At 45.4% G+C, this 26859-nt stretch overlaps 1 protein-coding gene and 1 non-coding gene across 2 annotated transcripts in view; one reads left to right on the plus strand and one right to left on the minus strand.

The window, feature by feature from the left end:
• LOC138629907 (glycine receptor subunit alpha-3-like) overlaps positions 1-26859 on the minus strand; it is a 44006-nt gene that overhangs the window by 10870 nt on the left and 6277 nt on the right. Inside the window, 4 exon segments of the mRNA XM_069713902.1 lie at positions 4553-4635; positions 6010-6233; positions 14446-14513; positions 16100-16230. Of these exon segments, the coding sequence (XP_069570003.1) occupies positions 4553-4635; positions 6010-6233; positions 14446-14513; positions 16100-16230 (506 nt within the window).
• On the plus strand, positions 26606-26697 carry trnar-ucu (transfer RNA arginine (anticodon UCU)). Its single transcript is given in 2 exon segments — positions 26606-26642; positions 26662-26697. It is a non-coding gene; the product is annotated as a tRNA-Arg (tRNA).

Consider the following 26859-nt stretch of genomic DNA (forward strand, 5'->3'; position numbering starts at 1 on the left):
ATTATTATTATAAGCATATCTGTGCCAAAAAAAAATTGGAAAAGCTGTTGCAGAAGACAAGCAAACAACAACCAAAATAACAAAAAAAAACCTAAAACCTGCTAAAGAATTAAAAGTCATTTAATGTGGATGCTCTGCATTGTGTTTGGGTGCTGCACCTAAGCTTTATTAATGGGAGGAAAACCTTGCAGTTTAATTTGAAAGTCTAAAACTGTCAAACACACCATAAGAATACATCTAATGAGCACATTCATTTTAAGGAATATACTTACAGTCAGAGATATAATTTAAACCTTTTAACTGATGCATTCACAGCCTTGATGGACGGGTTTAACTTCTTCATATTTGTCTAATATTATTGTCTGTTTGTTTGTATAATATGTCGCTCTGCTGTCCATGTTTGTGATTGGTCAGATGCTGCAAACTCCGCCCCTTTTTATGTGAGCTCGCTACCCCTCGGTTGATTTATCGAGTTGTGATCAGGCAAAACTACTTGTTCATCTCTTTACGTTGTATAATGCGGCTGACAGACAGCTTTTAGATGCATTACTGCCACCGTCTGACGGGAGGAACACATTACAACAAGGGGAAAAAATAAATAGTGATAGTCGCTTATACAAATGTTTTTTTGTAATCATTTTTAATGACTATTAGTATATTGAAAAATCACGACCCATTCTTATTATCGAGTTGTTAACCATCTCTGTGTGACTGCTCAGCCTGATCACGTTTGTTAGGTTTAGTTAAGCCAGATAACAGAAAGGGATTCTCTCAGAAACACGTCTGAGGAAGACTCGAAATACAAATGCATCCAGTCAGTGCACTTTGGGGCTTTTTTTGGTGAGAGCAGAGAGCAGCTGGTACACGCTGGTACTCGCCTACAGCCAAAAGATTTACTTCGTCCCGCTTCTTATTGTTGGGCTCAGAGTGTGTGAAGAGTGAGTGCATGTTAAAAAAATAAAAAACAACAACAACAAAATAAGCAAGAAAAATAAATAAATAAAAGCAGCAGAGCTCCTGCCCCCAGCTGTCCACACGAGCATCTGCGCTGCGCGGCTCCGCATGGTTTCAAGTCGTACACTCGGCCTCGGGTGGAAACGGCGTCCCGACTGTCAACTCGGGAGCTTCGGCAGGTCATCGGCCGCGAACACTCCCCCGTTCACCGCGGCGAACACGGAGACCACACGAAGCGGGGGAGACGGCCCGTACGCACATTGCACGGAGCGCAATGTGTGTCGTGTGTCACGTTAAATTGAATTGATGGATCACATGCACCATTTCATAACTGCAGTGACCCCCCCCCCCAATCCCTCCTTTCTCCGTGTCTGTCCGTATGTGCGTGTCTTCATGTGTCCCGTGTTCTCTGCTGCATGGCAATCGCACTGCTAATCTCCTACACATAGAAACATGAAAAAACAGGTCTAAGTATGGTAATGCCTCCGGCCAGCGGGCTGCTGAGGACTGCAAGCACCAATGAAGACAAGTAATCTGCCCCACCACCCTCCCCCCCGAGGCCGAGCCAGGCTCCTGATTGGACGACGGCTGAATTAGTCATCGTAACTCGATCAACATTATTAAACACGACTTTGTGTTTCCTTAAAAAGAGACACGTCCACTCAAATACATTCATCCGGACAGGGGGAGGCGGAGGGGGACACTAAACAGACTTCAGAGGATGTATGGATGCAAGAAACGTGAGTCATCATGTGTGGTTCTTCACATTATTCTTTAGCCACATGTTTCTACTTCACTGATCCTCCAGTGTCACAGTTAATACGACGTCCACGGATTCTAAATCTCTTTATTTTTTAATGAGGCTGCAACATTCTGGATGAAATCACAATTTCGCACACACAATTGATTAGAATTATGAGACTGAGATATATTTTTTGATACTAATGTTTATTGCTCTATTGTCTTGGGTTTATCTCAGCAGTGGGAATTTCATACGTTTTCTCTGCCATTATAAGACTTGGGTGCACCACGTAATGAATGAATGTGAAGTCACAGTGGAGAACTGTAGTTGTTGGCACGTTTTGGTTTCAGCTTTTTGGGTGTTGTTTATGTTTATTTATTATCTGCTGTAGCTTTTTAAAAAAAAATTTTTAGGCAGTTTTAGACACATATGGTGATAATGATGGTAAAAAATGATCTGAAACTTCATTATTTCAATTTAGGACCCCCAAACCCCACAACAAATACAGACGCCTACATTTTCCACAAACCACAAAAAAACGTTCGCACTGACTCAAGCTGGAATAACAGGGGATGTTTACTCAGCAGCAGCTCAGCTGATGACACTTTTAAACTAATGTTTGACAGGAATGACATGGTTTTCTCAGCTATACATCAGGGTTCCCACTGGTCCTGGAATTCCTTGAATATCCTGGAGTTAAAGTCTCTTTCAGACATTAAAGTTTAAAATTTAGATTTTTTTTTTCTTTCCGCCCGAGTCCTGGAATATCATGGAGTTTAGTCTAAAACTAGTCTTAAACCAGTTTTAAACCAGCACAAAGAGGACTGTTTACTTTTTTTTACAGTTAACTATTTATCAGTGAAAGTCAGAGAGTTTAATATTTGCAGGGTTTTAGAAATATTAAAATGGAGCAGGGTACCCACTTTAAGTTCTGCTTAACCACAAGTCAAAGATATCACAGTAAAATCACAGATGATAATAGAATATGAATAGTGAGATTAATCCAGGAAACGTTGTAAATTCCAGAGCAATCTCATCAGTAAAATGTTTCTGCTGGGTCTAATAAAACACAGATGACTTTAAAGCTTCAGAAACGACTTCAGATGATTTATCATCACTGATGAACGTGACGAAGAAGATTACATCATATTTAAACGGCACACGGTGTCTGACACACCAGCTCTGGACAACAGGAAGGAAACGCTCCTGTTTTTAATGTCGTTATTTGTCGAGGGAGGACGGAAGAGCGCTTGTTTTGAGTCAGCTGATGCAAGAGGCGTCAGAACGGTTGTCATTTGGAAATGAGTGGAGTCAAGATTTGATTGGGATTAACCGTGCGGCCGCGGAGCAACGTTCCCGCGTGCGTAGGTGCTTCCTGTATGTTTCCAAACAGCGTGCTGGCACTCGGTGGCGTGCTGCACTCGAGTCCCTGCGGGCGCGGAGACGGATCCGAGCTGACGCGTCACTGAGCTATGGAAACTACATTCACACATACGGCACGAGCAGCAGAGGCAGGCAGCTACGATGAATAATGAACGAGAGGAGGAGGAGGAGGAGGAGGAGGGGTGGAGCTTATTATTAACCTACAGACCTACCTCACTGACACTGTCGAACCATGTGACTCGGGAGTGACAGCCGACCGTCACCGGACCCTGACGGATACTTCATCTGACGCGGGAAAACTCCACTATGTCAACAGTTCCCTTAATATCTGGTTACGGGTTAAGAGGAGGAAGTGATGACAGTGGAGAGAGACATCAGCATGAAGTTGCATGTAACGTGAAGTGAAGGATAGGTGTGATGGTTTTCTTGCTGACAGAAATCAATCATTTGCTGGAGGGGTGGGGGGGAGGGGGAGGAGGACATGTCAGATGAGCTTGCCGTTCCACCGTTGTTCATCCAAGTTAAAGGTCCAACACTTTTCCTGTTTCCTTTTCAACGTTGATTCCATCGGAAGATATTTTTGTAGTTTCTGAGAACCAAAAATAATCTGAATATAGTTTCCCATCTCGTCTCTGCAGCTTCTCTCTGCAGCTCTACAACAACAGGCTGATCTGCGTCCGTGTCTTTAAGGCTCATTGATATCAGCAATCCTTTTCTCTGATTGGCTGACTCTTTTCTGAGTGACACACGCCCAGGCCAATCGCAGCCTTTCTTCGACGTTGTGGCGTGATAGCGCTGCAACAGAACGACCACTCAGTGTTTTCCTCCACATTAAAGCTTGGATAGAGGGCTGTGCTGAGGACAGCGTGACATCACAAACTTACTGTGACATCACAAACCTAAGGAAGTCCAAATGGCACAGCGGCAGGATAACAGCTGTGTGCATTTCTTTGTGGACTTACAGTTTTGACACTACTTTGGACCGCCCAGATGTATTTGTTGATCCATTTTCAGCATTTGTTTATTCATTTATTTATTATTCAATCTGTCCGAGAGAACGACGCTGTCGATGCAATTTATTAACGAGTGGACAATCTCCGCTCGCTGCCTCCGCATGGAGCTCCGCCCACAGTGAGACACACAGAGATCAGAGGACAGAAACACGGCAGAGACTCTCACACTGAGCTGGAAACAAACGGCTGCTCATGAAGCAGGTAGGAGCAATAAAGAGTGTCGGTCACTGAGTGAGCGAGAGATTACAAGTTACACCGCTGATCGGCTGATCTTTTCAAATTAAAAGCCTGTATTTGTATTAGAATCTCCCCCCCCCCACTAAACTGCATGAGTCCCTGTGTACACATCGGTCACGCACCGTGGCACCCACCACCACAAGTTTACTCTGTTGTTAAGTGTGTGTGTGTGTGTGTGTGTGTGTGTGTGTGTGTGTGTGTGTGTGTGTGTTATTCTACTCACAGCTCTCCAGCTGCATGATGCAGGTCTGAACGTCCATTGGGAAGTTTTTCAGGTCCATGGGACATGACAGGGTTAATGTGAGTCTGAAAGGGAGGAGAGAGAGAAAGAAGATCAGAGTCACAAGTCACAAAAGTACAAAACACATTTCTGTATTATTTTGGTTCTGGTTGGTTGACGCTCCAAAACAGAAGAACAACCAAGCTGCTATTTTTAGTGCTTTCAGTAATCCGCTTCCTCTCTTAGTTTAGAGCTTAAAAACTTCTGCATACAAACATGCAGACAGCAACAAGGAGCTGCTGTCTGCAGGGTTTTCCCACCATCATAACGCTCAGGTCCGCCACCTAGTTGTTGGGTGAGTATTGGTTTTATTTTGAGATAAATTTGGTAAATAAGTTACGTTTAAAAAAGATAAGTTTGATAAAAATGAAGGGAAAATACATAGTTTTTCGTAGGGCTGCACAATTTAGCTGTACTAAAATCTCAATTCATACGATCTCATTTCTAAATGCTCGACGATTCCGCTGCATTTTTATTCAGATGCAGGACAATAAAAAGTTGTGTTTAATAATATTAATAATAATAATAATAATAATAATAATAAGAGCCTGAACTGGACTGTTTTTCTGTTCAGTATCACATTCATGAAGCTGCTGCAGTTAAAACAGGAGCGTTCCCTTCCTGTTGTCCAGAGCTGATGTGTCGTGAACTGCATGCAGCTTGCCGGACCGTGCACGGCTACAAAGAAAAATACCGGACATTGTAGTGATCTGACAAAGTAGTTTGAAGACGACGTCGTCTTCTCTGTCAGGGTTTATTAGTAACGACAAACAGAGCTGATAAAACCGTCTAAATCCTGTCAGACTTTGATTTAAAGTGTTGTTACTGAGTGATAAAGTAATACAGCTCCTGTTATGTCAGATCGGGTAGTTATAAAATGTGTGACGTTCAAACTGTCGAGACAAAATGGACCAAAACATGAGGAACATCATGGAGGGAAGGCAGAACTCTGCAGGAAGCTGGTCCGATATAAATATGTATCAAATGAATGATGTTCTTAAAAAATTATTCTTTTATCCAGATTCGTACAGCCTTAGTTTTAGTCAGATAACTGAGAGAGATATTGTAATATTTGAACACGACACAAATATGCTGTTGCGTCCCCTGTGTGTGCCATCATACACTAATAGAGTACTTCAGATTATGTACTCATACGTTATGTATTCAGACCACAGATCTGTATTCCTCAGAAACCCCGTCCTGTCTGCGACTGTACCGCGGTTCACTGTGTGCCTCCGGCCATGGAGACGCTAACGGTGCATCAGCATGTGTGCACATCGCACTCCGCTGCTCGGTTCATGAATAAAGGACCCTGTAACTTCCCATTTTGGTCAAATTATTAAAGCGTGTTCGTAGCCGTTATCAGAGGTCGCACGGCAGCTCCGACCGCCACCGCTCACCGAATGGAGTACAAAACGTTCCCGTTCTTGAATATGCGCAGGAGCTTGTTGTCCGTGGTGACTTCGTGAAAGTGGGCTCCCTTCTCGTTGGCGAAGAACAGATCTGGTTTCCAAATGGAGTCTAACATAGACGGGTCCAGGTCCAGAGAGTCGTCTGGGTACTCTGCGTAGGCGAGCCGGGGATCGTTCCACTGCTGACGGAGGAAGATGTTCACGCGGTAGTCCTGCGGACACGGAGAATAACGGGAACACGTCACGCGCGCGCGCGCACACACACACACACACACACACACACACACACACACACACACACACACACACACACACACACACACACACACACACACACACACACACACACACACACACACACACAGGCATTTTAACATTTCTAATAATCAAACAAGTGAAGCTGAGCTCAGACTACATCATACATCTGTCTGTCACCATGGTAACCATGTCAGATTAAATCAAAGTGCCATCAATTCTTGCCGGGTCTTTGTTAACCCTCCCGCTGTCCTCGGGTCAAAATGACCCGCAACTGTGTTCAACCAAGTTCTATTTTATTTTATTTTTATTTTTTGGGATCATTGGTGACAGGGAGGTCGTGAGCTAAAATATAAAAATAAAATAGAACTTGGTTGAACACAATTTGACCCGAGGACAGCGGGAGGGTTAAGAGACTGACAACACTGCAAGTTCGACCAGGACTAATCATAGTTCACGTCCTTGTGTTGTCGGGGAGGAGGGTCGAGAAGCTGTCAATCACGGCCACGGAGGAACTATGCGTGATGCACTCTTGTCATCCTGTTGGTCGACGTCAAACAACACGTTGTTGGATACGTCAAACTGGGCAAAACATTCTGACATGCTACACTTTTCGTCGTCGTGCGTGCATCACTGTTCTTTAATGATGTCACGCTACCAGACCTGTTTTGTTGTTATTGACGGTCATATCGTACAAAGTGCTATAAACACGTTAGGTGTTGTAGTGTCGTCTCTTGATCAACATCAGTTTTTACATTTGTGATTTCACCGCAGACCTGAAACTTCAAACGGCACTGCTTTAAAAGCAGCCTTGAGTCTGTCGTGGAAATCACTGCATGGGCTCAGGAACACCTGGCAGTAAGTTTGAAACAAAATCTGATGTTTCTCTGCTACAGTTTTAGGTCCAACGGTGAAATCACAAATGTTCGCGTACCAGCGGTCATAAAAACGTGATGAACTCAGGTGCTGGAGTCGATCAAGAGACGACACTTGGAATACTTCCTCATGAAGGTCGCTGCTTCCTCCTGCTCCATGTGCATCACTGTGCTGCGTTCAGGAACACCCTCTGAACTTACTGACAGCACTTCGTACATACGTGAAGTTCCTAAATGAAGACAAACATTTTCCTCCTGTATTAGCTGAAACAGAAATTCAGGCTGCAAGTAATTTCCTGTAACTCCTGTAAGCTTCCCAAAAACCGTCGTCACACTTCCTCTCCTGATTGCAAGCGTGTCGACGTGTGTGCTGATGAGGGGTGCCGATTCATTTGATGCTGTGATGTTCGTCTGCAGCGCAGAGACCAAACTGAACACGAATATTCGGATGATTCGGATGTCTGCACGCACAGGCACACACCTTCCCACCGCATCTGTAGGCGGCTGCAGCCTCCCCGTTGCCATCAGTACGCTGTGCATGCAGACGAGGGCGTGAACCAACAAGTAGCCACCAGGTCATAGTCTGGACCCGGCCGTCCCCGAGGTGTCTGATGGGGTTCTGATCTGTGAAATGAAATACACCTTCACATCCTTTACTCGCTGACCCTTCTGTGGTATGAAATCCTCCGTCTGGAGACGTCTCTGATGACACGCATGACAGACGTGTGTAATCAGCAGGGGCGTCATGGAAACGCGGTCTCCCATAGAGGCTTTAAGCTGTTAAACGACGATTATCTGAGCAGGAATTATTTTTGACAATGAGTGGAGCTAAGCCTGGGTGAGGTGGAGGAGGAGGTGGGAGGTGCGGGGGAGTGTGGGGTGGAGCGGGGGTGCTGTACGATGTTTTCATACATGGTCCAGGGTTCCTTTCAGAGGAGAAAGCAACACTTTGGAGGAAATTAAGGCCATTTGTGGAATTATTTTAAATGGTGTTTGACAATAGAAGCAGCCCTCTGAGGGTGGGGGGAGGATGGGGGTGAGGGAGTCTGGTCCCTGGTCTATGGTTCCTGGACGGTGACCTGCGTGTCCCGATGCCAGTATCTCTCCGCTGCACTGCGATTTCAGCTCCACAAAAATAAAAAAGATTCCCAGAATGCACTCTAAAAATGCAACGAGCCGCCCTGCTCACTGACTGGAAGTGACATCACTTCCCTTCCACCTCGCTGCACTTCCTGCAGAGCCGCACTCGAGGCGCTCACGGCACAGACGCAGCTGATGACATTAAAGGTGGTGAAGTTGGACTTAGGTGTGGCGGGAACACTCAGTGGAGTCCACATGCACTTTAAATTTTATGAGCTGGGATTTCTCTGCTCCTGTGATGTGACCGGAGAGTAAATAAATATGTGTAAGATAATGATCATTTATATTGTTTAATAATAAACATGCACTTATTTAAATTTAAAACATATAGAGACAGAATACTGACACTCACTGATCTTCAGTTTATTTTGGGTTAAAAATCCAACATACTTATGATTTCAACTGAAATGTGTTTGTTTTTTTTACCTTAAGTAAGATTTATATTAGAGTTTTCATCTCTGAGTCTTGATCCTCGTCATAACTGTGAACCCGTTATTTTTCCAAGATGGTGAGCTACTATTAATCTCTTTATGTCAACATATAAACCGCCAGCTTTTTTGCAGAAAATCTGACAAATCACCTCCTTTAATAGGCGCTCATCGAAATGCAATGTCAAACATCAGAGGATAAGAACATAAACTGTTGGTGGCTTTAATACTACACTCAAATGCCATTAAACCACAGAAGAAGGAGGAGCCGTATCAAGAGGATGTCAAGAGTCAAACTCTAATGTGGAAATATTTAGTCCCTTCAGGGATTTCAGTTTTTTTGTGATTGTTTTGATTAAAAATGTTTGATTTTGTGGCGGCTTTTAAGAATTTCAATGTAATTTGAAAAGTATTAAGTGAGATTTATTGCTGTAAAATTCCAGGAATTTGGAAAAACTGCAAAGTCAAGAATAACATTTTTTATTTTACCACCTCCCTGCTAAAGAGTAATCTGTGCTGACTGCCTGTGATAATAATCCTGCTGCATATCACAGAAATATTTGCAGTGTAATCTGTTTTTCTTTCTGTGTTGAATTTAGAGAACCTGAAAGTGATAAAAAAAGTGTCTAAAAGTGTCGTAGCTTTACAGAACAGACAGTCTGTGACTGTAATATAGAAAACAAAGGCTACATCTGCTGTCACAATAAGAGCTTTAAATGCTTTTTAAATCACATTCATTCATCACAAAAACAAAGTTCAGTCTCTTCCAGCTGGAAGTGTGGAGAAAACTCATTCAACATATTCCTCATTCCCATCATAAGACCACATTTCCCACAAACCCCGTCACTTCCTGTTGTTGTGGTTAGCTAGCACTAGTTTGTTTTGATGGTGAGAGGAGAGGGGGCGGAGCCTCGCTGGTTGGAAATGAACTCTTAGTTTTGGCAATAAAGTCAGTTTTGTTTTGAAAGATTTACTTTACGTTGTAATACTTTCAGCAGACTTCTGTTCACAATGTTTTTTTTAAAGAAAAATCACGGGAATTTTGCAAAATAGCAAGCTGCTGCAAATATTATGGAGATTGATTGAATTTGTTTTAATTATTGTGATCACAATAATTTCCTTGAGGGACTGAATAGTGACGACAATATGTTGATTTTTAATGATGATGCAAAATAATTGCGATCAGGTGATGATGTAATAATTGTGCCAGGCCTCGGGCTGTTAATATTTATTACACTTAGCGGCAAAACCAGAGTTTTTCTCTTTGTCCAACTGCGGAGGTTAAAGCTGCACCATTAAATACTTTCATATTAATAATGCATTGAATATGAAGTGTAAAGTTAAAGGTGTTGATTGCCCCTCTCAGTTCCCATCCGATCCACAGAACTTTTTTTTGTGTGCCTTTAAGCTCATTGTTTTGTTTTTTATAGCCCACAGACTTAGCTGCGTTCAGATGAACAAACTGTGTATGCCACTGCAAACAGCAGGCATACATTTGGAGACGAGCTGAAGAACCACTTTCCCTTTCACCCAGACACACACTCCACCTGCATCTAATGATGATCCGAGTCAGCCGATGTGGAAAAGCCCCAAAAACGTTTGACCTAAAAAAAAACAAAAAAACCACCAAACTCGAGTATCAAAAATGACGCTTTAAAGCCACAATCCAGGTAACAGTAAAAAAAAAAAAAAAAAAAAAAAACACTGTTGTGTCAGAGGGTTTAACTGGAAGTGGTTTCAGTGAGAACAAACCTGTGGCATTATGATTTCTCCCGGCGGAGGCAGATCATCTAAATACTGCTTGCACACTGACACACACACGGAGTGGATTAAGAGGGATCGAGGGAACAAATGAAAAAGAGAGTTTAACGGTCATAAATCTGTTTAACGTGGATAGCGTGTAGCGCAGACCCCAGTGAACCAACCTGGCTCTAAGCCCTGTGTGTGTGTGTGTGTGTGTGGGTGTGCGTGTGTATGAGAGACTGGATATTCAAAAATCACCTCTGAATCTCTACCTCTTCGTTTTCCTCCTCTCGGTGATGTAATGGGAAAGTCAAGTCGGGTAAAAATGCGTCACAGCACATTCAGCTTTCAGAATCAAAATATTCCTCCTTTATTTATGACACGCGTGTTTAAAACCACGTTGGTTAAAATTCGCTTAAAAGTGAATAAAGGTGACTCAACTTCTCGTTTAATTGCGCCTTTTTATTATTGTGTGGATTTATTTGTATTTACGAGGACACTTTGGGCTCAGCGGGAGTGCGCATCACAAACGCGTCACCTACATCTCCATTAATCCAACAGTGCGGCTCACAAAAAGCTCCAAGACATCCGTCCGTTGTCTGTTACCGAGGCGTGAGCAGCAGATTACCGCTGCGTTTCCCGCCTGTTGATTTTAATGATGAGCTTCACTGGTTGGAAATGAACACTTAGTTTTGGTAATAAAAGCAGTGTTATTTTGAAAGGTGACTTTATGATTTAATACTTTCAGCAGAGATTCTGTTCACGATGTTTTTTTGAGATTGCTTGAATTTGTCGTAATTATTGCAAGATTGCAACTTTCTGCAGGGACTTCCTTTAGACAGATTTTTTTTGGGCCAAACTGAACCACACTTTGTGGATCGGAGACAAAATTACAGTCAGTCTGTGTGTCTCCACGAGCCGGACAGAGGAAGGTCTGAAAACGTCCTCCTCGTCAAAACTGTAAACAACAGTCAGCCTGCAGGGTGTGAAGGGATAACGGGGACCCAGCACACTGCAGGAGCCTCGACAGACTGCTTCACAATCAAGAGCGCGACCGGTGACTCAAAGCAACGCCGCAGCATTCAGACTGAAACAAAGACTTAACATGCGACTTTCCGAAACGATGAAAAGCCCCGAAGTTTAAATCTAAATTCATAAAACATGAATAAAAGTCATTACAATTATAATTTCCCTGCAGTTATGTACTGCTGGCACACTCACACACACACACACACACACACACACACACACACACACACACACACACACACACACACACACACACACACACACACACACACACACACACACACACACTGTCATGAAAAATTAATGTGCTTCTGATAAATAATAAAAGTCAAATGAAAGCAATATTGTACATTCTGAAATTCCTGGTGACAGTTCGTGCTTGGCATGCAAACACTCACACACACACACACACACACACACACACACACACACACACACACACACACACAGACAAACACACACCGTGTCGCCATCAGAGCGACTCCCAGCCGGGCAGGAAGCACTTAGACGTCGTCGCTTCAATCACTCGTCCGTCGGGCTCCGCTGATCACGACTCGGCTAATTACGGCGGATTGCGACAGGAAGTGAAGCGGTGTCGGGGCGCGGCGGAGCATCACAAACAGGCTCAATCGGTCCTGACGAGCACACACAGAGACGTTCAGACTTCTATCAATCAATCAATCAGAGAATGAAAACTCAAAGGGTTGGGACGGAAACCGTTTCTGTCTGAAGCCACAGGTGTGAACCTCGCTGCTCCTTTGTTCCCCGCGGAGTGAATTCATGTGTTCACGCTGCTCGCTTCGCTCCGCATCGCGTTCGGGGAGCCACCGAGCCGTGATTCTGCGTTTTTGTTGGACGCATCTGAGAAAAATATTTTAATTTTGCATTTCATGGGAAAGTGCTGAATATAAATGAACAGAACAACAGGACAGAGAAAACACCATCAGTGTTCTGGCTTCATGTGCTGAAGATTTTTTAAGTACGAAGGGATCATGAATTTTGGATTGGCGTTGAAAATAAAAAAAATAAAAAACAGTTCACGTCACTGTCTTCTCGTTTTAACTTGAGTCTGGTAGTAATGTGTTACTACCACCAAGAGGGGGCGGTATTGTACCTGAAAACAGTTTTTTAACTACCATAAACCAACAGAAGAAGAAGAAACACGTTACTACCAGGCTCTGGTAAAACTGTGTGTCTGTGCAGTGAAGCTAGCAGATCATCAGTCTACCTCAGCTCGGGTTCTATAATAATGAGGCCGATGCAGAAGTGTCTTCAGCTGCAATACCACCGGGTGCCACTAGAGGTCGGCTCCAAAAACCCTCCGCCTCCATAGACTCCCATTCAACTTCTCTCATGAAATACAAAGTCAATAAATGTTTCTCCACGAGTTATTTCAGTGTTGTTAGTTAAAGTCACTCCTTCTTATTACTTTTCTGGCGGTCCATCTGAAAATAATCCCGTCTTTAATTAGAAAATAAGTTAAGATGTGTTTTTTGGGGGCGTGTCTGTGACAAAATCCGAAACTGGAGGCTTCGCAACGGCCGTTCACAAACCAACGGGTGACCTCGCTGCTGGTTGCCGCTTGCCTGGAACAGAGCACCTGTGCAGAGCGCTCAGCGTGGCCACGCAGTGAAGCCTCCGCAGGCCGGGGGAGTCCTAACAGGCTGGGACAGCTCTGCTCTCCTTAGTCCCACAGGAGACGGAGTGACTTTCACAAGCGATTCTCCTCCTGTGCACCAAAGTCGCTCCAAATTCGCCTCACTTGCACAGTTTGGGAACATTTTTACTAATCTGAGGTACTTTTAAATACGAGCGCAACACGCTATGAACCCTGCTGTGTGTGTGTGTGTGTGTGTGTGTGTGTGTGTGCGCGCGAGCGCGTGCACGTTATATGGATGTAGGAGCAGCTTGTCTGCAGCCTCGACCGACTTCATGTCACTTTAACGTATTTGCTGTCAGACTCGGTGAATGTCTGCGCTGCACATCTGCTCCGGCTGTGCGATCGTCTGTCTCTTCTGATCTGCGTCTCGGTTCCTCAGCTCCGCTCGTCAGACCGTCTTCCTGTCTGCTCACAGTTCTCCGTCTTCTTCCTGCAGCTGATTCGGCCCTTTCGGAGGGCGCTGATCACGAGAACCTCGCCTCCCCCTGTTAACTGGTCAATAATCGTGTCGATCACTCCAACACCACCTCAGTTCTCTGCTGCAAATACTGATAACCATATATATATATATATATATATCTTCTATAAAGTGGAATTCATCTCTTCAAAATTTGACAGTTGTGAAATGTCCTCTGTGTCTCGGGGAAAGAGATGTAATACCTGTCGTCGTTTTGGCACCGTTTCTGTTGTTTGATGTTTACAGTGATCGGGCGGCAACACGTCTTCTGCTCTCATGCGAACAGCATCGTTCGGGTCGTGGGTTCGGGTGTCAGAAGCCCGTGTGCGTTGCATCCTGGGAGATTTAGGGACTACCGGCAGAAAAACCAGATTAGTAGGGCAGCACTGAGGAATTTATTTCTCCCGCTGACTACATTTCCCTTCAACACAGAGTGAATGAAATGGCGAAATCTGCCTTTGAGAATAACCGATAATAGCCTCAGTCCATGTTTCTGGGTTAACGATGATCAGACATGAAGCCCGAAGGCCTCCTGCCACTGATCACAACCCCGAGCGTCCGGCCGCAGGCACGCAACTCACCGGATTTATGTATCTCATCCCGTCAAAAGACGAACGTCTGAAACCAGCCGCAGGGAGCAGGAACATGTAACACGTGTAAACACCTCTGATGCACGTCAGCACATGTTCACGGTTTCAACCATGACCAGTTTCATACGCGACTGGTTCGTAGTTAAAGAAGTGTATTCACACAAACCATTTAAAGATGGAGGAGGGAAAAAACAACAACAACAACAACAACAACACCTGTACGTCACATCGTGATAACTCCACTCACCATGGTCGTCTCGGCGATGGAGCCGAAGCTGTTGATGAAGATGTTACAGGAGACGTTGACCGCAGGACCTGCAGAGGGAGGGACATGCCGATCACATGGACATCATAGAAATATTACAGTATATTTATACAGATTACTTTTTAGCAGGGAGGTGGTCAAATCTTTTTTTTTTTTTTTTTAAAGCAATATATATATATATGTATATATATATATTTATATATATGAGACAGTGATGTGTTCCCCCAGCTGTTTCCTTGAAGTTGTGTCTTTGTGTCTTCTGGCAGTTAAACCCCACTCAGCGCAGCCTTGGGGGATGCATTGCACATTTGTGCTAAACAATTAAACAATGCGTCCAGTGTGTGTTTCGCCTCAGTCTTCAATCTCCTTCTGCAGGGCTGAGCTCGGCCAAAACGGCAGATTTTAAATGCGAGGAGGAACTTCAGGGACAGTTTTACTGGAATACGACTCGTTTAACTGCGGGACGGAGCAGCGCCGAGGAGAGGCAGGAAAACGTTATCAAATCTACCGAGATTTAGATACGAAATGTATGAACATGGAGTTTGTATCGCTTCTAAAACTGAGGAGACAAAGTGGAATAAAAAAATAAAAAAATAAAATCTAAAAATCACTGTTGGTCAGTCCCTCCAGGAAATCATGATCTGGTGATTGCAATACTTATTTGCAGCAGTTTGCAATTTTGCTAAATTTCTGTGATTTAAAAAAAAAAAAAAAAAAAAAGATTTCTGCAAAACACATCGTGAACAGAATCTCTGCTGAAAGTATTACGACATAAAGTCGCCTTTCAAAATAAAACGGACTTCATTACCAAAACTAAGTGTTCATTTCCGACCAGCGAGGCTCCGCCCCCTCTCCTCTCACCATCAAAACAAACTGCTGCTAGCTGACCGCAACAACAGGAAGTGACGGGGTTTGTGGGAAATGTGGTCTTATGATGGGAATGAGGAATATGTTGAATGAGTTTTCTCCACACTTCCAGCTGGAAGAGACTGAACTTTGTTTTAGTGTTGAATGAATGTGATTTAAAAAGCATTTAAAGCTCTTATTGTGACAGCAGATGGAGCCTTTGTTTTCTATATTACAGTCACAGACTGTCTGTTCTGTGAAGCTACGACACTTTTAGACACTTTTAGACACTTTGAGGTTCTCTAAGCTTAATACAGAAAGAAAAACAGACGACAAGTCTAATATTTCTGTGATGTGCAGCAGGATTAGTATCACAGGAAGTCACCACAGATTACTCTTTATCAGGGAGGTGGTCAAATCTTTAAAAAAAAAAATTTATCCTTGACTTTGCAGTTTTTCCAAATTCATGCAATTTATAGCAAAAACATTTTTTTGGGATCGTAACAATTAGACAAAAACTGTGAAATCCCGGAGTGACTGAATATTTCCACATTAGACTCTTTTAAACCGTCATCTCAATGCGCCTTCTTCTTCTTCTTTGGTTTAATGGTCTATGAGTGCAGAATTAAAGCCACCAACTGTTTGCAACTGCAATTTTAGCACCACAATCTCACTCCTGACCGAATGACTGAATTTTTTAGAAAATCTGCCTCAAAAATTCAAACATTTTTGAATCAAAACAATCACAAAACCGCCTCACAGGCGAAGTCCCAGATCTCTGCGTAGGTACCTTTAAAGTTGGGTCGTATCCGAGCATCGTATCCAGACGTCCTCCCCATCAATTTGTCCAGGAAGTCCGAGGGAGACATCGGGGCCTGCCGTGTCCTCGCAGCGTTGTCCACCTCCTTACACTGACCCACGCTGTCACAGAAACACAACACGGATCACACGTGGGACGTTTTCACAGCAGGACGCGTCCGCTGGATTCGCTGATGAAAAACATAATGCTGATTCACGTTATGTTGAATAATTCTATCGACATTTTTTTTCTGTTCGAAATGCCCATCCCTAGTTTTATTTATTTATTTTTTTTTTTTGTGACCTTTGAGGAAAGTGCAGTTTTATGTAACTCTGCTCCCCGACCAGGAACAGTTTGCTGTCGGTGGCGACTCGGGAGTGGAAGGATGGATGTGTGTGAACTTGATCGTCACTGCGACCGGCTTTTAGCACCGTTTCAGGAGGACTTTCAGAAGATTTCTGGAGGTATAGCTGGAGAGGTTTTCCTCTTGTCTGTTGCTTGTTTCCACGTCAACGCGTGTTGGTGACGGTGACGGAAAGGACATGAAACAGACTGACCCCGAAACATTACGAATATTACCGTAACATTTTAAATGTTCCACCGTCGCTCAGTAAAAATGTTCTCAAAAGAGACTCCGGCATCAAACGTTCTTGTATAAATGTGGGAACGTAAATATGTATCTCGGTGGGAGGGGAGGTTGGTATGGATGTAAATATGTTTATATCTCATCACATGATCTCATCATTAGATAACTAATCAGTCGTCACTGTTGGCATTCAAGTAGCAGTCTTCTTGTACAGACATGACACACCAGTGTGTGTGTGTGTGTGTGTGTGTGTGTGTGTTACTTCTAGGGTGACTGGGTAGTAAATTCTAAATGGCAAGGTAAAGCCTGATGAACCTGAAAGTGTGTGTGTGAGGGAACATTGCCAAAAATAACTCACAAGGTTCGTACAGCTAAACACAAACACACTCACCCTGACACTCACCCCCCCCCCCCCCCCACACACACACACACACTCTCACACCCTCTTCAGTGTAGTTTCGGGATCATCAACCTTTACTTTGGCATTTGAAACCGCTTCCTCTGAGCCCAGCAGGGAGTAACCTCCCACAGGCAGAGCAGCACGGTGCGGTTGTTTACCGGTGGTTTGATTACTCCGTCAACCTCCTTTAAACACGCTCGCACTGCCGGCGGCGGCGGTAGAGGCGAGGGGGGCGGGACTCATTAATTTCAGACGAGCTGCGGGAGGCAGGGGAAGGCAGGGAGACAGATGGAGGAGGGAGGAGAAGTCCAACACACCTCGACTGCATCGCGTCAGTAACGAGGCCAACGCGTCCCTTCAATCAATCGCCATCGAAAACATCACACGTGGTCCAGACTGTGGTTCTTTAGGCTCGAAGCTTCAGCACATTCAGGCTGAATGAAAACGTGATGATGAGCAGATCATCTGATTTTTTACATTTGGGGGGGGGGGGGGGGGGGGCTGAAAGACAATACGCGTTATTTATCTGTGTATTTTCTACGAAGTGGGCCAGATGTTTGTTTGTCGGGTAATGTCAGCCGGTGTGAGCCGAGCCGTTGTAGCCACAGCTCTCCGCCCGGCAGGGAGGCGAGGGTGGAGGACCGTCCGACGGAAACGTACCCAGAAGGAATCGGCCGCCGAGCGGCTCTGCGGCTCTGCACTGAGAGGGCTACGTAAAAACATCAAAATATATTCACATAAAAGGTGCTTTTCTTGTTCTGTAACCTCGTTGGAAAATGTGTTGATACGTGTAAGAAAGTGGATTTTCTGCCCTCGAAGGCTCGGCTTTAGTTGGAGTGGGTTTACGTCCCGTGTGGGAGATACAGCTGTTTTAACACGCAAGAGGTTCAGAAGCAACACGTGAAACAACAACACACGCGTGTTCAGATCTGAACACGCTGACCCGGCTGACCTCAGGGTCCGGATTAGAACATGAGAGCGTCGTTCTGTCCGGCTCGTCGTCTCTGGTCGATGATCGGAGAAGAAAAACCTCGTCGGACATGAAGTCGGACACGAGTCTGTTGCGCGGCAGCGATACAATCCCTCGTAATGCCCTCGACCGCAGAGCGCTGACGCAGAAACACGCCGCCGGGACGCAGCGCAGAGCTGCATCACCACACACACACACACACACACACACACACACACACACACACACACACACACACACACACACACACACACACACACACACACACACACACACACATGACACTCGGCATGACTCACACACTCTGAGCGTCCTCGGACAGACTCACATAGACAGCAGAGAGTGTGTGTGTGTGTGTGTGTGTGTGTGTGTGTGTGTGTGTGTGTGTGTGTGTGTGTGTGTGTGTGTGCGTGCGTGTGTTCTCTCTGAGACGAAAGCCCAACAGTATCTCTACATGGCAGCAGATGTAGGTGCTGCACGAATCTCTGTGGACGTTTCTCCTGATAATCTCAGAGTTACGAGGTTATAATGGTTGTATGGACCTTTTGTGTCTCTGCCACGACGGCCTTTACGGCTGACTGGGTGTCACATTAGGTTTAAACCCTGCAGAGGTTAAAGACGGAACAGCTACTGAATGTCTTTATTCTGCTTTTATTCCCAAATACTGCCGTTGGCATCACAGAGATACTCACAGGACGTCGAGGGTGGCGTGATGCAACCGTACACTGTGTATAAAAGTGTTCGTAGCTTCCAGGTCTGAAAAATGAGGCCGATGCAGAAGTGCCTTAAACTGCAATACCACCGAGTGCCACTAGAGGTCGGCTCCAAAAATGCCTCCATAGACTCCCATTCAACTTTTCTCATGAAATAAAAAGTCAATAAAATTTCTCCACGAGTTATTTCAGTGTTGTTAGCTAAAGTCACTCCTTCTTATTAGTTTTCTGGCGGTTCATCTGAAAATAATCCCGTCATTAATTAGAACCAAACGGGTGACGTCACTGCTGGTTGACTCTCTGACTCAGCCTACGACGCACTTTCTTTCTGTGGAGGCTAACTGTGACGCTCACGCAGGGTTGTCAGCTCAGAGCATCTTGAATCAGATGTTAAGCTGCTTAGGTTTCTGTTGCGCTACCTCCTCTTCCTCCTCTTCCTCCTCCATACTTCCTCCTTTAAAACATTAGAGAACAATAGGAAGCGATGTAGAGAGATGCAGCGCGACATCCAAACCGTATCAATAATGGATGATCTTTTAATCTAGAAGCACTGTCTCTCACACACAATACAGGAGGTCAGAGGGAGCAGCTTCGTATATTTAATGTATTTTATCTTTGCTGTTTTAATCTGATGCTGCCATTTCTACTACAGCAGCACGGCTCTCTGCTCTGTATGACAAATAATAATAAGGGATGCAGCGTTGGGGGCAAAGTGAGGACCATGTTTCATTCATGTCTGGACTTCAGCTGTTTACTCAGAGTAAAATAGAGATGTCAGCCAGGGATATACAGTTAATGCAAAAACTGTGGCTGAATTATTTTTTTTCCTGGAGAACAGTTTGGGTATAAATATTTCTGTTGCAGTGGCACATTCAGGTCGGGACTCACTTCCACTCTGTGTGGACAGCTGGCAACTGAACTGCAGGACTTTTACGGCACCGACCGAGTCGGTTCAGAAGTATCTAAAATGTTCTTGTCTTCCACTTGTGTGTGTTTTAAAAAGCATAACTTTTGCTGCGTTGACACCGGAGTATATGGAGCGATAGGAGGGTCGTAATAAAGAATAAATCTGTAAAAGAGAAAGGAAATAAATGTGGGAATAAATAAATGAAGTAGTATAAAGACAAATAACAAAGTTTGTTTTTGCTTTTCCCATATTATCTTTACTTTTCCCGTATTGCTTTTGCTTTTACTACTTTACCAAATCCAAATGAAATAAAAGAAACAAGATGAAACTGCCGGCCCTCTGATTGGTGGAGAACCCACATCCTGGTCGTGGTTCTGTTTCTGACCTACAGAAAGTCCACAATGTTTGTCCACCTGTCTTCACCCACTGCAGTTTATTTACCTCCAGCTGTAGACTGTAAATAAAAACAGGAAGTGGCCTTGGTGGCGCCCCCCGCAGGCTACCGTCTACTGGCTGAACCAAAAATTGCACAGAGGTCGGTTCCTTCCGGAGCTCGGGGAGACGAGTTTGTTCATCCTCTGAAGGAGGAGGCGTGACGCCGACTCCCCCTCTGACAACGAGCATGCAGCCGTCACATGGAAGCGGCCTGTCACTGTGACTCCCTCTGTGACACAACAATGGAGGTTACAAAGGTTACACGACACAGCAGGAAGCAGTAGCGGTCCAGAGGACACAACCATGAGACACAGAAGACAGGAAAAAAACCCTCAGGAAGCTCCGGGATCGGCCTCCGTCCTCCTGCAGGGGACGACCCTGCTGCTGCGACTGCACACACACCTCAAACACACACAGGGAGGCTCAACCCTCCAGTCCAGAGCTTTGAGTTCAACATTTCAGCTGTCGCCCTCTTGTTTTCTTCAGAGCCATAAGTGACCGTATTTGAACGATCTGACACTCGTCCCCGCCCACCTAGAGTCGAAAACCTGACTGCACAACAGGCCTGTCAATCGAACAGACACGTCCCCAAACATTGCTTTTGATTGAGTCCTCATATTCAGCCCTTCAAGGACTTCGGATGGTTTTCCTGATTGTTTCGATCAGAAATATTTGATTTTGCAGGGACTTTTCTTAAAACTTATGATGTAATTTGTGGAGCTTTAATTGAGTTTTTTGCAGTAAGATTGTGACCTGCTAAAGAGTAATATATGCGTACTTCCTTCTGATGATAATCCTGCTGCACATCCCAGAAATATTCGCCTTGTAATGCGTTTTTCTTTCTGTGTTGAACTTAGAGAACCATCACGGGGCTCAAAGTGATAAAAAGTGTCTAAAAGTGACGTAGCTTCACAGAACAGACAGTCTGTGACTGTAATATAGAAAACAAAGGCTCCATCTGCTGTCACAATAAGAGCTTTAAATGCTTTTTAAATCACATTCATTTAATACTAAAACAAAGTTCAGTCTCTTCCAGCAGGAAGTGTGGAGAAAACTCATTCAACATATTCCTCATTCCCATCATAAGACCAGATTTCCCACAAACCCCGTCACTTCCTGTTGTTGCGGTTAGCTAGCAGCAGTTTGTTTTGATGGTGAGAGGAGAGGGGGCGGAGCCTCGCTGGTTGGAAATGAACTCTTAGTTTTGGTAATAAAGTCAGTTTTATTTTGAATGGAGACTTTATGATGTCATACTTTCAGCAGAGATTCTGTTCTGTTGATTTTGCAAAATTACAAACTCCTGCAAGTAGATTTATCTGAAACATTCAACAGGTAGAATCCAAGAAAGACGCAGATGCAGCCACACGTCTTTGACTGCAAAACAAACCAATAATTACACCTGTCAGAATGATTCTGGACCCTGCAGACGTTCTCTTTTCTGAACAACTTTACTGCGATTCATCAATCCTACATATCGGCAACGTCTCACCTGCTGTCTGCGATGAAGACGTTGAGGAGCGCGGCTCCGTCTGGCGGAGGTTTGGTTCCAAGTGCTGACAGAATTATTTATAACTAGCTCTCTGATTATGCAACAAAACAGCCCGATGAAGCCAACACGAAGAGACAGAGATAAGAGGCCTTTTGCATCTGGCCGTACCGAGCGCCGAGGAGACCTCAGTTTATCCCTTCCATTATGTAAGAGCCTTCCTCCACCAGCACGGCATGCGGCACACTCCCAGATGAAGTTAGACAATGCAAGAGACGAGGATCCGGACGTTATTCTGCCGAGTCAGGAGGAGACTTAAAAACATCCCAGTTCATAATCTGGGATGTTCAGATTGATAACTTGTAGGACTTTAAATGTAGTTGATTATCAGCAGATGTTCAGGCAACTGTTGCACCGAGGAGGAAACATAGAAGACATGACGGCTGACCTGAGACGAGAGGAAGATATAAGTACGAGAAATGAGGACTGTGTTGACAGGTCATCATTGTAAATGAGAATTGGTTCTCAATTGATTTTACCTGGTTAAATAAAGGTCATATATAAATGAAGAGAAGGAGGTCTGAACAGACCGATGACGATATGTATAAAAGTCTTCGTAGCTTCTGGGTCTAACAAAATTAGGCCAATGCAGAAGTGCCTGAAGCTGCAATACCACCGAGTGCCACTGGAGGTTGTATCCAAAAAGCCTCCTGCTCCATAGACTCCCATTCAACTTTTCTCATTAAATACAAAGTCAATAAATATTTTCCACGAGTTGTCTCGTGCTGTTAGTTAAAGTCGTTCCTCTTTAGTTTTCTGGCGGTCCATCTGAAAATAATCCCGTCATTAATTAGAAAATAAGCTTCAAAAAGATGTGTTTTTGGGGGCGTGTCTGTTTGATTGACAGGTCCGTGGTGCAGTCAGGTTACAGCTATCGGTGGGCGGGACGTAGTATCATCAGGTTTCCAATCAGATCAGTCAGATCCACCGCTCGCTCCTCCCCCAGCTCGTCCAAATATGGTCACTTCCTGCTCCAAACCGCTCCGAACTAACAAAGACGGCGACGGACAGAATCTGAACTGGAGGCTTCGTAACGTTCACAAACCAACGGGAGACGTCACTGCTGGTTTCTGCTTGGAGCAGACGGAGAGCCGCCGCTGCTGTCGGCCATGTTGTTTCTGAGCTGCAGCAGCCGGAAGAAGTAAAAGTGAAAGAAGTCCAAAAGGTGAATCTGTTGCTGCACGATGACAACACGCTGGAGGGGAGCGTGACGAAACACGAACATGTGAAGAACGTCGGAAGAGTAAAAAGAGTGATGAGATTAAAGCGGACGTTTCTCTTCCAAAACTCCTCCAGTTCTCACTACAACCGTCTTTAATCTGAACGTATTCTACACGTGGAAACACTGAACAACAAATCCACACGTGAGCGACAGGACCGGGGCACTTCCTGCGTCGGCGTCAGTCGGCGTGTTTGTGTTTGTTGGACTCCGATTCTCCGAACAGCAGAAATCACTTAGAAACCTCGCGGAGGTGAAAGTGTTCCCGTGTCGTGCTGAGCAGAGAACAGACGACGACCTCGCGAAACAGCAGCTCTTCTGCATCGATGCTTCCTTTTCATGTTTCATCTGGGGCCGAAGAGAACAAACAAACCGGGCCGGTCCTGATGCTCGGCCTGAAATATGAATAAACGTCTCGGCACAGCATCACTAAATTATAGCCGCGGCTCGTCATGCTGCTCGTCTTGAGACCCAGCGGGCGGTCGTCAGATGGGTCAAGGACACGAACACAACCTCCACCTACGACCTCCACCAGGCCCGGTAACTGAGGCTCAGCCTGAGATATAAATCATAGCAGCTCGTCTGAGAACCAGCAGGCAGCTCTCAGAGGACAAACTGGGTCAGCTGAGTCAAGGGCAAGACCACCACCTCCACCCGCTGACTCCACCCACCATCGACCCACCAGGCAGCGTTCAGACGGCAAACAAGTCATCTGCTTGGTAAAAGGACACGACCATGACTTCTGACCTCCACCCATAATTTCTGACCCAAGTATCAACCAGCGGTGACGTCGCCCGTTGGTTTGTGAACGTTATGAAGCCTCCCGTTCGGATTCTGTCCGTCGCCATCTTTACTAGTTCGGAGCGGTTTGGAGCAGGAAGTGACCATATTTGGACGAGGTGTTCAGTCTCCTGCTGCTCTTAGCATCGTCGCTAACAGGCGGCTCGCTTCGTGTGAGAGTCACACAGGCCACTCTGCCAGGCCAGAGTCACAACTGCATGCCGTGTGTGTGGTTCATTCATGCAAACAAGAAGTCTGGCCTGCAGTCCGAACAGCTGATCACCTCCTCGGTGAGTGGTTGTTTGGTTGATGAGCCTCCTGATGAAAACATCAGACATTAATTCTGCTCCTCTCTCCACGCTGCACCCCCTCCCCTTACCCCCGCTCCAGGCCAGTCAGATCATGACACGATCATGCTGACAGACGAGAGACCGAGCCGCAGCGAGCGGGAGGCGGGGCTTCACATGAGTGATTTGTTCTCTCGCCCGCTTCGCGCTCGCACGTTCCCCCTCCCGGATGAGAAAAGTCGGAGTCGGTCTCACGTTCACACTTCCCGTCACGCTCGTCGGCCTGCAGACGCCTCGACCCCGCTCTGAGGTGAAGAGACGCCCTCCACCCTCACCCCCCCCCCCAACGCTTCGTCTCCGTGGCGCTAAGATGGAGTCCGTTCTGCAGCTGCAGTACTCGTTCGTGCTAATTAGCTGCAGGATTAACCCGTACATCAAAAACACTACATTTCCCAGCTGCCCCTGGGGTATTTTTTGGCATTACAGCCGAGAACAGCCCCGTGCTGTGACAGAGACGGGGTCGACTGCTGCCTTCAGCCAAATGTTCACTTAGTGTGGCTACCCCCCCACGCCCTCCACCACCACCGCCGCTTTCCCCATGCGCGCGCGCGCACACACACACACACACACACACACACACACACACACACACACACACACACACACACACACACACACACACACACACAGGGACCAACACCACTTAACCGTGCTTTCCAGCCACATGTTCCCTTCAGCAGTAACAAGAATTCTTTTGGTCATATTTGTCATGCGCCGTAACAACAGAGGCAGTGACAGACAAACACACACACACACACACACACACACACACACACACACACACACACACACACACACACACACACACACACTGATCGGCGAGGCCCTGTGCAACACTTGTCAGATTTGCTCTCCCCGGCTGAGCCTGGTAATAAACACTGCTGTTGATCGTCGCTCCGTCTCCTCGGGCTTCTTCCAGTCGAGCTGAGCAGCTCCAGACGTCACGACTTCCATCGCAGTGTTCACATTTTCACTCAGAACCTCGTCAGCTGGTGGATTTTATGTTTTGACTTGAAGCAGCGGGGAATGTGTACACCCGTCGATGTTTCCCCGTAGAGACGCGGTAACGCCGCGACGCCTGACGGGACCGAGGCTTCTCGTGAGCTCCTGTTAAACGTTAGCATTTCTGAGAATGTGCCCCCACCTCCCCCGTATGTTGCGTCGCCGTCAATCTCTTCCTGTTTTATTTTGTCGTTTTCCGTGGACAGGAAAAGAGTCCGTATGAACGGCGCCCTCTTGTGGTATTCACGACTTCAGAACTAAAAAATTTCAAAAAGCTTCGAGTTCACGAGTTGTGACGTGTTTACTGACGTTTACAGAAAGGTCAGAGGTCGTGGAAGTTCATGTTTGGTTGGATGTTAAGCTAATATATTGTAATTTTAGTCACGTAGAGTTTGTCTTTTGTTTGTTTGTTTCATAACTTTGATAATAGCCTACATCTGAGGAAAATGTTGATCTTCCCGATGGCCTCTGTGTCTTTGTATTCCCTGCATTACGTTCACCCCCCCTTCCCCGTTAGCGTACTAAATTTTTAGCCTCTGCAGCTTCTAGACACCGTCCACGTTGCTGTTGCCTAGCAACGGTGTTTTTACGACTTAACGCCCAGCCGACGGTGCGCACCACTTCCAATGTTGTAACCATGAGTTCCATTGGAACGCAGCATTACTTTGTGTTTGTTCGCTGCGTTCAGCTGCGCCTCATCAGCACATTTCCGGGTTTCTACCGTATTTTAAACTGTCACCTTCCGGTTTAATCGTTTCTCCGGAGAAAATCCCGTTACCTGCACGACTTCATTTGGATAATCATCAAACACAGATTCACAAGTTTTGTGGATCTGTCTTACGTTAGAAGTCAGATGGTCTATGAAACACAGTGGAGACGCGCAGCCTGATTCAAACAGCGAGACAACAGCTGCTCTCTGCAGGCAGCTGCCAGACGGAGGCTGTGTCCTTTGTGAGCAAGATATTCTGTCACTTCCAACTTTCTCTCCTAGTGATCATTCGACATGTTTATACGGCTGAAATCATCCGTCTTTACATTCTGTCTACGAAAAGATTTTAAACGAAGAGCAGCAGCTGAGAAACGGTTTCTGATTAACGTGTCGTCTTGATAACGTGTGTTTCAGTCTCTGTTTCACATCTGTCCTGTTGAGAGACAGAAAAACATGTAGAGAACTGCTTTGGCTGTAAAATGCAGCTAATGCAGCACAACGGGGGATTAAAACATTTATAGAATGTTCCTGTTGAACGCAGCACAGTGATGCACACGGAGCGGGGTTGTGTCACCGTGAATTTGTCCCCCAGAGTCAGACTGTCAACACTGAGTTCTACTGGGACCTTCTGAGGTGTCTGTTCTGGTTTGGACTTATTTTGTGCTTCGTAGTCTTCAGGTCAGTCTGGGTTTTCTACTTCCCGTTAGATTTTGAAATGACTCATCCCTTGTGTCTGTCTTGTTTCACTTCCTGTCCTTTCTATGATTGTTGGCCCTGGTTAGTTTCAGCAGTCCCTCGCTGTCCTTCCCTCCCTGTAGTATTTTAGTCTGTGTGCTCTTCTTCCCTCTTTGACAGTTTGTGTCAGTTACTAGTTGAGGTATGTGGCTCTGTGGCGCAACGGATAGCGCATTGGACTTCTAGCTAAACACTGAAGAAGTGATTCAAAGGTTGTGGGTTCGAGTCCCACCAGAGTCTCTTTGATTTAATAGATGCATGTTATCGGTCTTTGAGAAGTAAAGAACACCTGTTAAAAAACAGCCATGACACTGGAGTGGAAATTACTCCATGGGCTCAGGAACACTTGGCTGTAAGTGGTTTTGTTGAGGATTTCATGTCCCCCAAAAATGTATGTTTCTC

This window comes from Brachyistius frenatus, unplaced genomic scaffold (assembly GCF_029030835.1).
Source record: "Brachyistius frenatus isolate BFR_SWC_R1_liver_20210118 unplaced genomic scaffold, ASM2903083v1 Contig_123, whole genome shotgun sequence".
In the NCBI taxonomy this organism is placed as follows: domain Eukaryota; kingdom Metazoa; phylum Chordata; class Actinopteri; family Embiotocidae; genus Brachyistius; species Brachyistius frenatus.